Source organism: Oreochromis aureus, linkage group 3, assembly GCF_013358895.1.
Source record: "Oreochromis aureus strain Israel breed Guangdong linkage group 3, ZZ_aureus, whole genome shotgun sequence".
Lineage (NCBI taxonomy): Eukaryota > Metazoa > Chordata > Actinopteri > Cichliformes > Cichlidae > Oreochromis > Oreochromis aureus.
Genome location: NC_052944.1, coordinates 85,617,375 through 85,632,879, shown reverse-complemented (window position 1 = coordinate 85,632,879; position 15,505 = coordinate 85,617,375). Strand labels below are relative to the sequence as shown.

Genomic DNA, 15,505 nt, shown 5'->3' with positions numbered 1-15,505 from the left:
TGTTAAATTACTTTGAATCTGAAATCATGGCTCAAACTACTTGTTGTGAGACCATTTCTTTATTTTTCACACCAAACTGTTTAATAAGACAAACTTTACACAGAGTTCATGAAATATAACTAACACTTTAACATTATCAGGATTTTCATAATGCAAACTTCAAATTAACAAGAAAACAGCTCCAGAACATGTGGATCAAAATAAATTCATTAAAAAACAACATGTGGACTTCAAGAATACAGTAAATACACTAAAGTAAAAGGAGGAGCCAAAAATAGAGGTTTAATAGAATTTGAAACAACTAAAAGTAGTCACCTGTGATCTTTAAAATGGTCTTGATGTGTGCTGCTGTTTTTAACTTTTAACACTTCTTTAAAATGAATACTTGTCATTGTGGTTCTTAAATTTGAGAGTCTTAGTTCAATCTATAGGATCAAGACATTCCTTTGTCTCTGACCACCTCTCCAGCTACTCTGTGCTGGGGGAGGTTTTATTGTAGACACATCTGTTGTGAAGATTCTGTTTGTTGTTTGGTAAGCTTCCTGCCCTTTGTATGGCTTCACTGTGTTGTGCATGGTGAACCAATACAGGAATTGAACCATATATTGGGTTTGGGGGAGATTACCATTTTATGACTAAGGATGTTGTTAGAAACAGTTGGAAGTCACACACAAAGAGAGACACACATTCTCACACACTCACTCAGACACACACACATTCTCACATGCATACACACACACACACACACACACGTTCTTGCACATGCATATGGGTGCTTACACATACACACTAATAGTGCCTTGTCTTAGAACCATTGGGGGGTTTTACGGTGGGAGGTGCTTGTGTTGTGTTGTATTGTGTAAACTGTAACTGTCATGTCCATAAAAAGGCTATGAGGACAGCTGCTCTTTGAAGGATTTAGGCTTCAAGAGCTGGTTCTTGACCAAAGCTTCCCTCGTTAGAAACGGATGAAGATGATCTCTTATGTTTTGCATTCTTCATGAGGAATAAGTCTCTAAACTAGCGGGGCATGTGGAAACACAGACCCAACATTGATATATATCCATATCTGTAATTTTGATACAATATCAGTTTGGTAAAAAAGATATTTCTATAACTTTAATAATACAGTAACAAGTACAACTACTAAACACTACTGTGTCCTAAGGGAACAAAGAATAAAATGTAACAGGGATAACATTTTAGAGAATTAAAATCCCTCAAAGGAAAAAACATAAACTTGATATGCATATCTATACATGCAGGTTCCTGAATGTAACATTCAGGATTATTCACTGCAGGTCCAGAAATCAGAGCTACCTCATCAGATCCAAGTGTGACATCAGCTGACACTCTTTACAGGAGATTCCATCTGAACTCTGTGGAGCCTGATCTCAAGGTTTTTAAGTCTGACCCTGAAACCAGAAGAGGATCTTTCTCTCTCTTCAGATTCATTGTGATCCAGTGATTTCAGTCCTGCATGATCAGGCTGATGTTTGCACAGAGCAGATAATGAAGTGAATGTTTTTGCACAGCTGTACACCTTAATTCCTGAGTGGGTAACTAGATGCTTCTGTAAGTTGCTACTTTGAGCAAAGGATTTACCACACAACTCACAGCTGTAAGGTTTAACTCCACTGTGGATGAGTTGGTGTTTTTTTAAACCTCCAGCCCGGGTAAAAGACTTTCCACACAAGTCACAGCTGTAAGGTTTAAATCCACTGTGGATGAGTTGGTGTGTTTTTAAGTCTCCAGCCCGGGTAAAAGACTTTCCACACAAGTCACAGCTGTAAGGTTTAACTCCACTGTGGATGAGTTGGTGTGTTTTTAAGCTGTGAGCCAGGGAAAAAAACTTTCCACACAGGTCACAGCTGTAACGTTTAACTCCACTGTGGATGATTTGGTGTGTTTTTAAGTGTCCAGCCTGGGAAAAAGACTTTCCACACAACTCACAGCTGTAAGGTTTAACTCCACTGTGGATGAGTTGGTGATTTTTTAAGCTGTGAGCCAGGGAAAAAAACTTTCCACACAAGTCACAGCTGTAACGTTTAACTCCACTGTGGATGAGTTGGTGTGTTTTTAAGTTTCCAGCCCAGGCAAAAGACTTTCCACACAAGTCACAGCTGTACGGTTTAACTCCACTGTGGATGAGTTGGTGTTTTTTTAAGTTTCCAGCACAGGCAAAAGACTTTCCACACAAGTCACAGCTGTACGGTTTAACTCCACTGTGGATGAGTTGGTGTGTTTTTAAGCCTCCAGTATGCGTAAAAGACTTTCCACACAAGTCACAGCTGTACGCTTTAAATCCACTGTGGATGAGTTGGTGTTTTTTTAAGTCTCCAGCCTGGGTAAAAGACTTTCCACACAAGTCACAGCTGTAAGGTTTAACTCCACTGTGGATGAGTTGGTGAGTTTTTAAGCCGCCAGCCTGGACAAAAGACTTTCCACACAAGTCACAGCTGTACGCTTTAACTCCACTGTGGATGAGTTGGTGTGTTTTTAAGTCTCCAGCCTGGGTAAAAGACTTTCCACACAAGTCACACCTGTAAGGTTTAACTCCACTGTGGATGAGTTGGTGTGTTTTTAAGGTTTGAGGCAGGGTAAAAGACTTTCCACACAAGTCACAGCTGTAAGGTTTAACTCCACTGTGGATGAGTTGGTGTGTTTTTAAGTGTCCAGCCAGGGTAAAAGACTTTCCACACAAGTCACAGCTGTAAGGTTTAACTCCACTGTGGATGAGTTGGTGTGTTTTTAAGGTTTGAGGCAGGGTAAAAGACTTTCCACACAAGTCACAGCTGTAAGGTTTAACTCCACTGTGGATGAGTTGGTGTGTTTTTAAGCTTTGAGCCTGCGTAAAAGACTTTCCACACAAGTCACAGCTGTAAGGTTTAACTCCACTGTGGATGAGTTGGTGTGTTTTTAAGGTTTGAGCCTGCGTAAAAGACTTTCCACACAAGTCACAGCTGTAAGGTTTAACTCCACTGTGGATGAGTTGGTGTGTTTTTAAGTTCTGAGCCTGGGTAAAAGACTTTCCACACAAGTCACAGCTGTAAGGTTTAACTCCACTGTGGATGAGTTGGTGACCTTTTAGGCCTTCCGCCCGGGTAAAATTCTTCCCACACTCATCACAGCTGAAGATTTTCTCTCCCTTTCTTCTGTGAGGTTTGTCGGCCTCCTGAGAGCGCTGACTTCTCACTCCATGTTGTTCCTGCAGTGACAGACATACAAACAGAGGCAGTGAGTGAAATGCAGTCGTGGAACAAACAGAAACTCCCTCCATCAGTGGAATCAAACATGTCCACAAACATATTGTAGGTGTGTTACCACCACCTTCTAGTGAAATTATCACATTTCAATGATGTGGTACAATGAGAGTTGTAATGAAAAATACATATTGAAGAAATATTGATCAGCTGAGAAAATCTTTTACTTAGGGCTGGGCAATATATCGAGTTTTTTTTAAAAAATATCGATATATTTTCATAGGAGACATAAGACGTGACAATATCGTTTATATCGATATAGTATATGTTACGTTATAATTATACTTGTGGAGCCGCAGGTTTGCCTCTCTTTCGTCCACTTTTGTCTCTGCGCAAAGTTACTCTGCCTCGCCTCTCCTTCATTTAACACAACTCCTCCTCCCCCTTAGCTTCACCTGCAGGCTATGACAAGATGAACGTGGCAAATCTCCGTTAGCAAGTTGCTGCGGATCGCCCCGTGCGTGGCACTGGACGACGTCAACATGTTGGCGAGCTAACCGCGCTAACTAGTGTTACGGGTTCGAAATTGAGGATGAGAGTAAAACAATGATGGTCCAGAAGAGGTGGTTCAAACAATTGATTTTAATGAATTCACGCAGCGTGGAGAGGTGCAAACTGCAAAGCAGTTGTACATCTCTACCCAAAATACACTCTAGATTGCTTTTATAACATCAGGGTATTGTAACGCCCCTTCTTGCGCTTACAAACACATAATTTGCATGTACAGAACATTCATGTATTTTAAGAATTAAATGCAACATAGAGGTTCCTCCTTGTGGCATACTCTTCCGAATATGGTGATGACCTAAGGCTTTTGAGGTCACCATGGACTGGACATCCTTCCGTCACCTGTAACTAAGCAAACTCAAATACCACAAGAAGCTGAATACATTCAGGCCTTTGCTCAGCTACTATTTTACTATACCAATATACTCAGCATATGAGTTATGATATATATATATTTAACTCAATCATTTTAAAGTAGTTATAACTGCACCTGTAATAAACATGTTAATATTTGATTATGATAACCCCTATCATATAAATTATACCATAATGCCAGCAGCTTCAATAAACACTTTGATGAAATGATAATTAATGCAATGATAAGATGATGGTTATGTAAAATAATCCCTGTAATTCCACAATTCCCCTTTTGGCGTCTTCCAAAGGCGTCACTACACCATTCCCAGGTCCACTACCTTCGCTCTGACCCTCTCTAGCCGCCCCTGACTCAGCAAATCAGACAACAACCTCATGTCCTCTAGGTGGTCCAGCAATAAACCACCAGCTCCCACTTGAAAACACTTCATGCTTAAGTGGTCTCTGCTCCTTTTCTGGGTCCCTCTCTAGTGGAAATCTTCTCCTGTAAGGGATAGAAAACAAACAACCTTTCTCTGCTACACCTTACTAACTTACTGTGTTCATCTCAGGTTCCTGTCATTATTCAAAGTTGGTTCACAATATCATATCAGGCCAAATCACAAACCCTACTGCCACGTCTACTTTGTTAAGCTCTTCAGCTAGACTCTGTACCGGTTTGCCAATCTGTGTGTACATGCCTCTACACTTTTAATGTCTAAATGCACATCTGGATGTATGTGCACTTGTATGTCTATCTGCATCTATGAGTCAATGATTTGTCAGATATAAGGCGTTAATGTGAGAAATGTTTCCTGACTATTAACTCCTGATACTCAAGGAACTTTCCTGTTTGCCGAACTTCCTAGGTTTGGCCTTTTACACTTTTACTAAAGAAATTTTAACAAAGCCCAAAAGATTTTTATTTTACTCCTGTGCTTGACAGGTTAAGCGAAGTTGTTTTTTGTTTTGTTTTGAAATTTTCCCTTCTGTGTGTGTGTGTGTACATAAGTAAGAATATGATAATCAACATAAGATCCCTGGTTTGCAAATGATTTTCTGCCCCGCTGCAGGGCAACATCCTACATCATTTTGTGGTGAGTCTATGTTGGCTAGTTTAATGCAAATATGTAACAGTTGCTTCATTACATTGCCCACTCAGAGTTGCGCAGTTTCAAAGTATGTGGAGAGTTCAATACACATTTCTTGGCTAATTATTTTCCCAATAAAAGTGAAATCACACATTGCATTTGATTTCACTTATATATTATCATGTTCTGGGCTCTATCCATTATATTAACTTTATTCAATCTCAATACTCTTTATGTGTGTGAGCAACGCTTTTAGTCTTATTAAACACAACCCAAGTAAAATGCACACCATCCCCATGTCAGCCTAAATCTCGCTAAAAAGCACACTTCAAAATTTTCTATCTGGATTTCGCCTCTTTTGGCCTCAAGCATATACATAACATGCAAAGGTTACTGTTAATGCCCGTTAGACAAGTTTCCATTATCTACAACATTTTGTTTCACCGGCTCACCCTCACACATTTCCTGTTCACTTATTGCATATTTATCTTTAACACCATTTACCTCAGTAGTTGCTAAGCAGAAACAAAGCAACCTGTGGTCCACCTTTACCCTGTAAAATAAACCCCTGTTATGATTGTGTCTGTAAGCATGTTTTGCATTCATTCATTACACTCCACGCCATTCCTACAAGTTAGGAGCTGTAAAGTTGAAAGCTGCATCAAGTCCAGGCCTTTGGCCTGGCCTATATTTAAATCATGTGTGTTTGTAAGCGGCATGCAATTAACCTGCTATGTTCTCATCTTCCCTCAACATGTATCACCTGGACACTCTCACCAGTGAAGCTTAAAACCCTCTTGGATAGAACATCAACTCTAAACAAGCACAATTATGCATTGTGTATAAAATTAACTCAACCTCATGCTAACCTACATAAGTACCTGTCTTAAGAGAGACCTCTGCACAGCTCAGGCGCCAGTTGCAAGAGCTCTCTAACATTAGAATCATCAACTGTGACTTATATAGTGTTATTTCGGTACTTTATACTTCACACATTTTTGAGCGTTGTTTATATGGGGAGTTCCTCTTTTGTGTCTATATTTATTAATATGCCTTGTGCACTAAAGCTTCCTGTTTTTCAGTCTGGCTGAGCACTTGTTTGTGAGTATAAACTGGCCTCTACAAGCCTTCATTAGCAGATACACATTACAAATACTTCATATATACAGAGAAAAACCCAATAATCCACATTTCACTATTTTGTTCTTTGGTTCAGATTTGGATTCTGTATTGTTCTTTATTTATTATTATTTATATTCAGATTGTTTTTGCTAGTCTTGGTTTGTTGTTGTCTGTTTGGGAGCTGACATAGTCTCTATAAATAAGCTTCTTTTGGTGGAGTAGCATCAGGAGAGAAGCTCCAGAGAGGCATCTTCCATGTTAAACACTAAAATATAACATAAGAGATCTTCTCAACGTGTTGTATATTTTAATATTTCCTTATTATTTTGTCATAAAATAAATCAACCAAATAACTTAAGCTGTGTGACAGCACCTTGCGCTTTCGCGCCAGGCTGTGAACTGCCCTAAATCTACTTGCTACACCCCTTTTCACCTAGTTTAATTTTTTCAATCCTAATTTAAACTATTCCTGACTTCCCTCAATGCACACTGTAAAGTGTAAAAGATACAATTAGCTTTCTCCTGGTAAAAGGTCCTACATTATTTTCTCTACCTTTGGAAACATCCTCTATCGAGTTAACCCATTTCATTTTTCAAACTTAGGCCTGATTTCTTCGCCCCTTTAACGGGTAGCGCATATCCGGTCTGAACACTGTGTTTGGGCAATTTACTTAATTGTTGCAGGATTTCTATGTTATGTAAAGTTCCTCTCATCCCTTTTATGCTTCCATTATAACCTGTGTCTAACAAGCTTTTGATCTTCTTTGTAATATAAACAACTCGGTGTATTTGTGCTCTGTTCTTCTCCTTTCTCTCGTCTGATCATCTCAAGCACGTCCTGTACCAAATTTGCTTCCTCTTTTCAAGCCCCACATTTAATTACAAGCTCAAACATATTTGCCCTATATTGCTGTCTCGACGTGTTTCCTGTCAACTTAACAGAGTTATTCTCAGAACTCAGAAAGGTCACGTGAGACATTTGCTTAGTAACCCTAAAAGAGCACCTTTCATGTAGCTAATCGCATATATTAACACCCCCTTTTGTGACACATCTCATGTGTTACAAACTCAAAATCCTTCACTCGAGCTTAGGAAATTAAAAGAAAAAGTTAGTCCTATCATATTAGGCATACATGCTCCGGCCCTTCAAACCTGTATTTAAGGAATGAAATCAAATTAATCATCATGTGAAATCCTTTCTTGGCTCCATCCACAGCCTGCATCCTTGAAGCGTCCTAGAAACAAAAACCTGTGTGTTAACCAGAACTTCACATTTCATACTCAGTTTTTCCTCACTTATGATCCAACCTGTATTATAAAAGAAAACTTAAAACAGAAAAGTTATCAGTCATGTGTCTAACCTTAGTCCAGTCTTTTGTCAGTGTCCAGTCGGTCCAACCTATGGTCTGCCTCGTCCGTCCAGTCACCATCCATTTACACACATTCACTCACATGCATTAACATCAGGTCTTGCTGACAGTGGAGACTATCTCGCAAATATTCAGTCTTCACTCTCAGCAACATCAACTCATTTATTTGTTTTACTTTGTTTTAAGAAAATAGTTCTTTCTGCTTTTGGACTGGATTGGCTCGCGGCAATCCTTTTAGACAGAGAGTTAGCCTTCTCCTCTGCCTATTGTAATCTGGAGAAGGTCACCGAGAATTTTCAGCGCTGTTATCCACTCTTTTGCAGGCCTGCTTAGAACAAAAATGAGAAAAGAGAGCTGATTATTAGCTCATCAAAACACAAAACAAAATCACCTGACAGGTTTTTTCTAAGTGCACTGTTATAAAAACTATGGGCCCTTTTAGACATGTCCATGTTTATCAAAACTCCCTCTATTAAAAATAAAACAACAACCTCAAAAATCTTCAACAATCTGAAATTTCACCCGTTCGACACACTGAAAACCTCGCCAAAAGCTGCACCGTTTCAGTACACAACAATAACCCGGTTAGGCACTTTACCATACTCAGATTCAGCCTAACACCTTACAACAATGTGTCAACACTAATTTATACACCTCCTAATCAAATTTGCACCTCTGAACAATCTACCCCTCCTTTAAGGCCTCAATCACACCCACACAGCAAGCTCCTCTGTCCACATTCACACAAGCTCTCAAACTTTTCCATACTCAGCCATATCTCAACAATTTAACTTGGCAAAAGAAATACATGTTTAAACTTTATCACATTATTGAATTATTTTCATTTTCTTTCTATACTAATCACTTGTTTTGATCAATCAGTGCAAGAGCACTCCTGAGTCACTCTTATAGACACTTTTCTTTTGTTTTTCCATCTATTTTATGAACCATTCACACCATCTCTCTCACTCATACAAGCAGCAAGCAGATCTTCATTGCATATGCTTATGTTCTTAGCCAGGTTTTTAATCAATATCTATTCATTAAGCTTCAGGAGCTTGTCTTTATAAGGTTAATACATTTTCTGTTTGTGTGTGTATGGGTATATGTTATTTTGCATCTATGACTTCACAGTCTCCCAGACTTCTTCCCAACTCTCCAGTTAAGCAGTCAGTTTTCTTTTTCCCCGAGTTACTAACCCACATTTTGATTTCCCACCTTAAATTACCGCCCTCCTGGTCTTCAGCCAGGAGCTGGGGCTTGCTTTTCAGGTTCCTGGACACATCATGCTGTGAACAATTCAACCAGAAACTTGCCTTAACTTATCCATAGATGTTAACCTCTAACTTTCTTCCGACTGCTGGATCTGGAGAGCCGGTCCAAGTCTGCTTTACTCCTGAAAATAACAAAACTAAGACATTTTCATTATTATCACCAGTGGTTAAATAACCCATTTCTCTGACTTTTCTGTCAGAAACACCAATTATGCCAGGCATGTAAGCGTGTTCTTCCCTGCATTTTATGTTAATTGGGTGTAAACTGCTTCTTCATTAAATTAATTCATTGAGTTCTTCGTTGCCTTGCGATGTATTCATGTTAATGTACACTACGTGTAAGCTGTTTCTTCATTGCATCCTATATATTCATATTTAATTTATGCATTTCACCACTGAGCTTTAGATTCAAACTATCTCACTTCTGATTCATTTCAAAAATATCTCACATGTAACAATTTGTATGTGTGTTTTCTATTCATTAAGGTAATGACAATTATTTCTTTCATTATTCTTACCTTTTCTAATGTTTACCTCTTTGTTATGCTATGGTGGACATCCCTAAACAATTCATGAGTTCAGGCTTCAATTTTCAATCCAATCATCTCCTATCTTCTCGCAGTCAAACTCGTCCAGCTTCATCTCTCACTGGTCCTCTCTGCACAATGTCCTGTTCGGGCTTCAAAGCTCCCGCAAACACAGTCTCAACTCAGCTGTTGTCTTCTTCTCTGTTTCTTTACAGTCTTTCTTTCAGATTAAGTCCCAGCATGGCAAAATATCACTCAATGTCCAGTGCTCTTCCACAATTCTTTATCCCACTGTTCAACTGCCCAGCCTGTATTTTCACAGTACATCTTGCATTACTCTTACATGCTACTGCTGGTCGTCAGTCGTCATCAGTGTTAATGGATCAGTGGCACTGTCGTTTGCCTGCTGTATTCAAGTCCACGATGTTCTATCGGTCTTCATCAGGCGATTGACTGTCCTTTGAACTTCTTCTCCGCTTCAGGGACAAAGTGAGAGATCCAGCCGCACAATTTCGAGCCAAAGACTGGCTTATTTTCCCAATTCTTTTAATCTACTTTTCTGCTGCTGAACTCAAGGTTGCAAAGTTGAAAGACGCCCACCTGTATTGACACACTAAACCATATAATTAGTATTATATTCATTTTTTCTTAAAGGCTTCATTTGCTTCATGTGCCTAGAGTTAACTCTCTCTCTCTACTCTGGGTGCACACTTGTCACCGTGAGCTTCCCTTTTATGGGCATGCATTTCCTGTCCCACACACACACACGCGGTTTCCTGTTTCTACAGCTTCTGCAGAGACTTCCTTTTAATTTCACAATCTACAAATAATCAGTAATTCTACTAAAAACCATATGCCTTCATTTCACTCACACACATTTTAATAGCGCTCTTTCACACATCAGGACAACTAAGACTTCTCACACACATCACCATTCTTTAGGTCAGTTTTGTAGCATCAATCACACAATCATTTCTTGAGTGGGTGTACTAAGTGCATATACTTATGTGTTTTTAAACAGAAAAATAAACTCAACCTCTCATCTTCATAGACCCAAAAGTAAGCATATTATTTCCCTAGTCAAAAGTCAAACCGTTACTCACAGTAATTTTTAATCTCACAGCCTTTGTGTTTTGAAACTAAAAAGAGGAAGGGACAGCGCCCAATTTAAAGTGCGCATGTTGTCACTCAACGACACACACAGAAAATGTAACTGTATATATATTATCTCAAACTGAAACAAAACCCATCTAAAAATCCTAAAACATCTTACTTCGACACCCCAAAACACACATGGCTTGCAGACATATTTATTAATTAAATTATCTCAAATTCAATTTCAGTTCTCAGAACCCAGGTAACGGTCTTAAGTATCAACAGTTTATGTATCCTATCTCAAAACCCCTCAAAAAGTCATACAGTCATGGCAAGAAATAAAACTTTACTTACATATTGTAATAAACAAAACCAGCGTCTTAAGTACATGCACCAGCAATGTCTAGCAGTCCCTATAAACTTCCTATCAGTCTTACACAGTTTTACCTAGTACAGACACGTGTCAAGCAAACCCCATACTCATATTCTACAGTTATCATGAAATACTTATCATAATCAACAACAGTCACACAAATATAATAAACATAAACTGCATTTCTTCCTTAAAACACAGATTGAAGTCGTCCTTAACCCTGGCTCTGCAGTCAGTCATTAGCCACTCATTAGTAAACAGGAAATGTCACTCTAAATAAGTCACAGGCATCTCATTTACATAGACACAGACACACTCTCAAAATAACCAGCCTGCTGCAGTGCCCGTGGCAGACAGAGCCTATATACAAACATAAAAATTATAACACAGAGGCGTCTGATAAATTAAATAATATTTACAAGGCCTTAAATTGCACAACCTACATAATTTAGACAAAATTTGAATTAACCCTCCAAGGGACAAACTCCAAGTTTTTGATAATCAATGACCCAGTATCAGGTCCAACCTGTGTCTGGTCTAATTGCTAAAGTTCCTAAGTAAATTTAAAAGCGTCCAACGCCCAAGGTCCAACCTTTACTACCCAAAAAAGTGCAAACACCGTTCCAAAGCGGTCAACTGATCCAATCAGTAGCTATTTTGGACCGTCCTCAGTTGTCCACGATTGCCAATCGAACTATCCCGTCAACGGAAGATCCTGGTCGTCACCAGGAAATTGGGAGCGTCACCTCCGAACAATGCACTTTCTTAGAACTTCCCACAGTTCCGTTCTACAGAAATTTACTTGTATTTTAAAGACATCCTATGAAACCACAAAACCAACTTTATTGATGTCCAAGCCCAGCTTTATATTCAATTATAACTGTATGACCATATACAGATTTCAAATGACCTATTCCTAAATTCAGTAGTCCAACTACTTTAAATTCTCTTTCCTTAGCAGTCCAACTGCATTTCCTTTAATCAGTACTGTCACTTAACCTTATATTATCATTACTTCAACTTCAATTCTCATGAGATTTTCACCAAAATCAAAACAGACTTTTACCAGTAATTTTCAGTGAGTAGACTTTCAATTTTGTCAGAACCAATTCAGCACTGTTTGGAAATAATTCAACAGGTAGTGCCTTACCTTTGAATAAGCCGGCTTATGTCCACTCACTTCGACCACTGACTCGTGTCTGCCTGTTTGAGCACCTTGGACCCTCTCAGTCTCAACCTCCACCTTTTCTCCCTCAACCCTCGGCCAATGCACCAAATGTTACGGGTTCGAAATTGAGGATGAGAGTAAAACAATGATGGTCCAGAAGAGGTGGTTCAAACAATTGATTTTAATGAATTCACGCAGCGTGGAGAGGTGCAAACTGCAAAGCAGTTGTACATCTCTACCCAAAATACACTCTAGATTGCTTTTATAACATCAGGGTATTGTAACGCCCCTTCTTGCGCTTACAAACACATAATTTGCATGTACAGAACATTCATGTATTTTAAGAATTAAATGCAACATAGAGGTTCCTCCTTGTGGCATACTCTTCCGAATATGGTGATGACCTAAGGCTTTTGAGGTCACCATGGACTGGACATCCTTCCGTCACCTGTAACTAAGCAAACTCAAATACCACAAGAAGCTGAATACATTCAGGCCTTTGCTCAGCTACTATTTTACTATACCAATATACTCAGCATATGAGTTATGATATATATATATTTAACTCAATCATTTTAAAGTAGTTATAACTGCACCTGTAATAAACATGTTAATATTTGATTATGATAACCCCTATCATATAAATTATACCATAATGAAAGCAGCTTCAATAAACACTTTGATGAAATGATAATTAATGCAATGATAAGATGATGGTTATGTAAAATAATCCCTGTAATTCCACACTAGCTAACAACGCTAACGACATGCAGCCCACAGGGGCTACACGGCCTAAAATCCTTTCATTTTCTCAAAAATCGACAGTGCTCCTTATGTATGAATTCTGGTTGTGCTTACTGACCGCGAACCCGATTTTGCGTGGTACACGGCGCTCAGCAATCTGTCAAAAATGTTTTAAAACGACTTTGCTAAGCTACGGGCTGCACCACTTGATGGATTGTCAGAGCATTACGGCTACCGTAGTCTGGTGCCTCGCGGAGTGATACGTACTGTGCTTCAACGTAATATTAGGGCTGCTCAATTAATCGAATTTTAATCACGATTACGATCTGGGCTTTCTACGATCATTAAAAATGACTGAGCCGATTATTAGCCCCTCCCTCGTGCTTTACTCTCGCGCTGCTCCGTGTGGGAAATCGAGCGCACCTCTCTGCATTTCGAACACGTGTCACAACAATTAAGAGCAGCGGTCTCCAACCTTTTTTGCGCCACGGACCGGTTTATGCCCGACAGTATTTTCATGGACCGGCATTTAAGGTGTTGCGGATAAATACAACAAAATAAAACTAGTACAGGTACCGAAAAAAAGAAAATTTATTCATAACACACGTGAAAAGACCAAGGGAAACCGAGTAAACGATAAAAACGATAACAAAATAACGCTGAAAACCGATAAAAACCCTGAAAACTATACATTTCACACCTGAGCCTCAACTCTCGCGGCCCGGTACCAAACGACTCACGAACGGTACGGTCCGAGGTCCGGGGTTGGGGACGAGGAAGCTCGGAAAGCTAAGCAGAAGTTATTTGAGAGGAGAGTGACTGCTGTTGGTTGAAAAAGAGGTAAAAAAAAAAAACTTCAGTGGTGTGGAAACATTATTGGTTCGCAGAGTCAGACGTGGATCAAGTAGACATAGTGTGTAAACTTTGCTAGAGTGTCGTAGCTGCACCACAGAGCAACACTGCAAAGTTCACTAAACATAGATGTTTACATTTTTCATTTATTTTTTATATTGCAAACATTTGCACTGTTATCAGTATTTGCACACTATTTTATATTATTTTTGACAATCTTTAAAGTCATTATTCAATACATTGTTATTGTTAAATAAATATCGTCAAATAATCGAGATCTCAATTTTGGTGAAAATAATCGTGATTATCATTTTTGCCATAATCGAGCAGCCCTACGTAATATTACCGTACTGTGTGTGTATAAGGGCCATAAATGGCACCTGTTAAGAGACGTGGTTACAAAGAGGATTTCAAACTCCAGGCTGTCAGTCAAGCAGTAGAACTTGGGAATAGAGCAGCTGTGAAATCTGTCTCTTTGTTATTATACTCAGCGTCTGTTAGTTTACATTTTGACTGCACAATTGTGAACACTTTGTTATGCACAAAAACAACATTGTTTTCTTTTATTTATGGAGCATGATTATTTAATAAATGCTCATAAAAAAAATCGAGATATATATCGTATATCGCCATCCAGCTAAAAAAATATAGAGATATGAATTTTGGGTCATATCGCCCAGCCCTACTTTTACTCATAAAAAATTGTGAGTTCAACTGATGATATTGTTGTTTCAATGTGTGCTGATAAAAATGATCTTTGTATTTTCTTATAACCTCTGAGTTTTTTGTTTGTGAATGTAAATTGTGTATGTATGGAGGAGCCCAGGATGGAAAAGAAAAAGCTGCTGTTAATAGGTTTTTAAAAACCAACTAGCTGTGCACACAGTTTCAATAACAGTGTAACCTGTGATATTTGTCTTACCTTTTGTGTTGAAGTCATTGTTTCCTCTGTAGTGGCTGAGCTGAGTCCAAATGGCTGAAATTGTTCATCTGCTGCTCCACCAGACTCTTCTCCTCCTGTTACTCAGCTGGGACACAAAAAGTATATATATGTATATTATTCCTGATAAAATATATATATTGTCAGAAGAAAATTATGTTTTGATCAGTTACATGAAATGTATCAGTGAAGCACATGTTTATGTGACTTTTGACATGTCTCTTGTCTGTGATAAACAACTGGCAGCTTCCTCTTTTTTGTTCTAGAACATACAGATTTAGAAAAGGGGAACCTCAGCTCTGAGAATAACTCTGTGACCTTTGTACAGCACTACACACACACACACACATGCATAGCTTGTATAAATAAAGAACGCAGACAGTGATTAGGTGCAGATATACACTCCATAAAGCACCCCTCCATTAGCCAAACCCATCTATTTTCTGATTGGATAGTTAAATTTGTGATTGACATGACATTGGCCAATCAGATGAAAAGTAGGGTCTAAATTCGTACTTGTAATTTGCAGAGTTTCACACGTATTTTTTGGCTAAGTCCACACACAAATCTTTTTTACGCACACACAAATTCTTTACACAAATAAATCCTGATATAGAAGTACAAAACTGATTAACAAGTACAAAATATTTATGACCACAATTTGAGCCCATAATTGTGGGATATATGGGACCACGAAGCGTGCACCGGACCACGGTTGATATTTGGGGAAATCGACGGCGCATTTGGAGTACACTTCGGATTGGGACAGTCATCATCGCATGGCAGTGACGTAATCGCACTCAAAACGCGTACTTCAAGCGTGCA

At 38.8% G+C, this 15,505-nt stretch overlaps 1 protein-coding gene across 1 annotated transcript in view; it reads right to left on the bottom strand.

Annotated features, from left to right (window-relative positions):
• Positions 1-14,693, bottom strand: part of LOC120434525 (zinc finger protein 708-like) — a 33,670-nt gene extending 18,977 nt beyond the window's left edge. The window contains exons 1-2 of the mRNA XM_039602726.1: positions 14,663-14,693; positions 1,446-3,208 (exon numbers count right to left, since the gene is read on the bottom strand). Coding sequence (XP_039458660.1) covers positions 1,446-3,208; positions 14,663-14,680 — 1,781 coding nt within the window. The 5' untranslated portion in view covers positions 14,681-14,693. The remainder of the gene's footprint in view (positions 1-1,445; positions 3,209-14,662) is intronic.
• Positions 14,694-15,505: the final 812 nt, after the last annotated feature.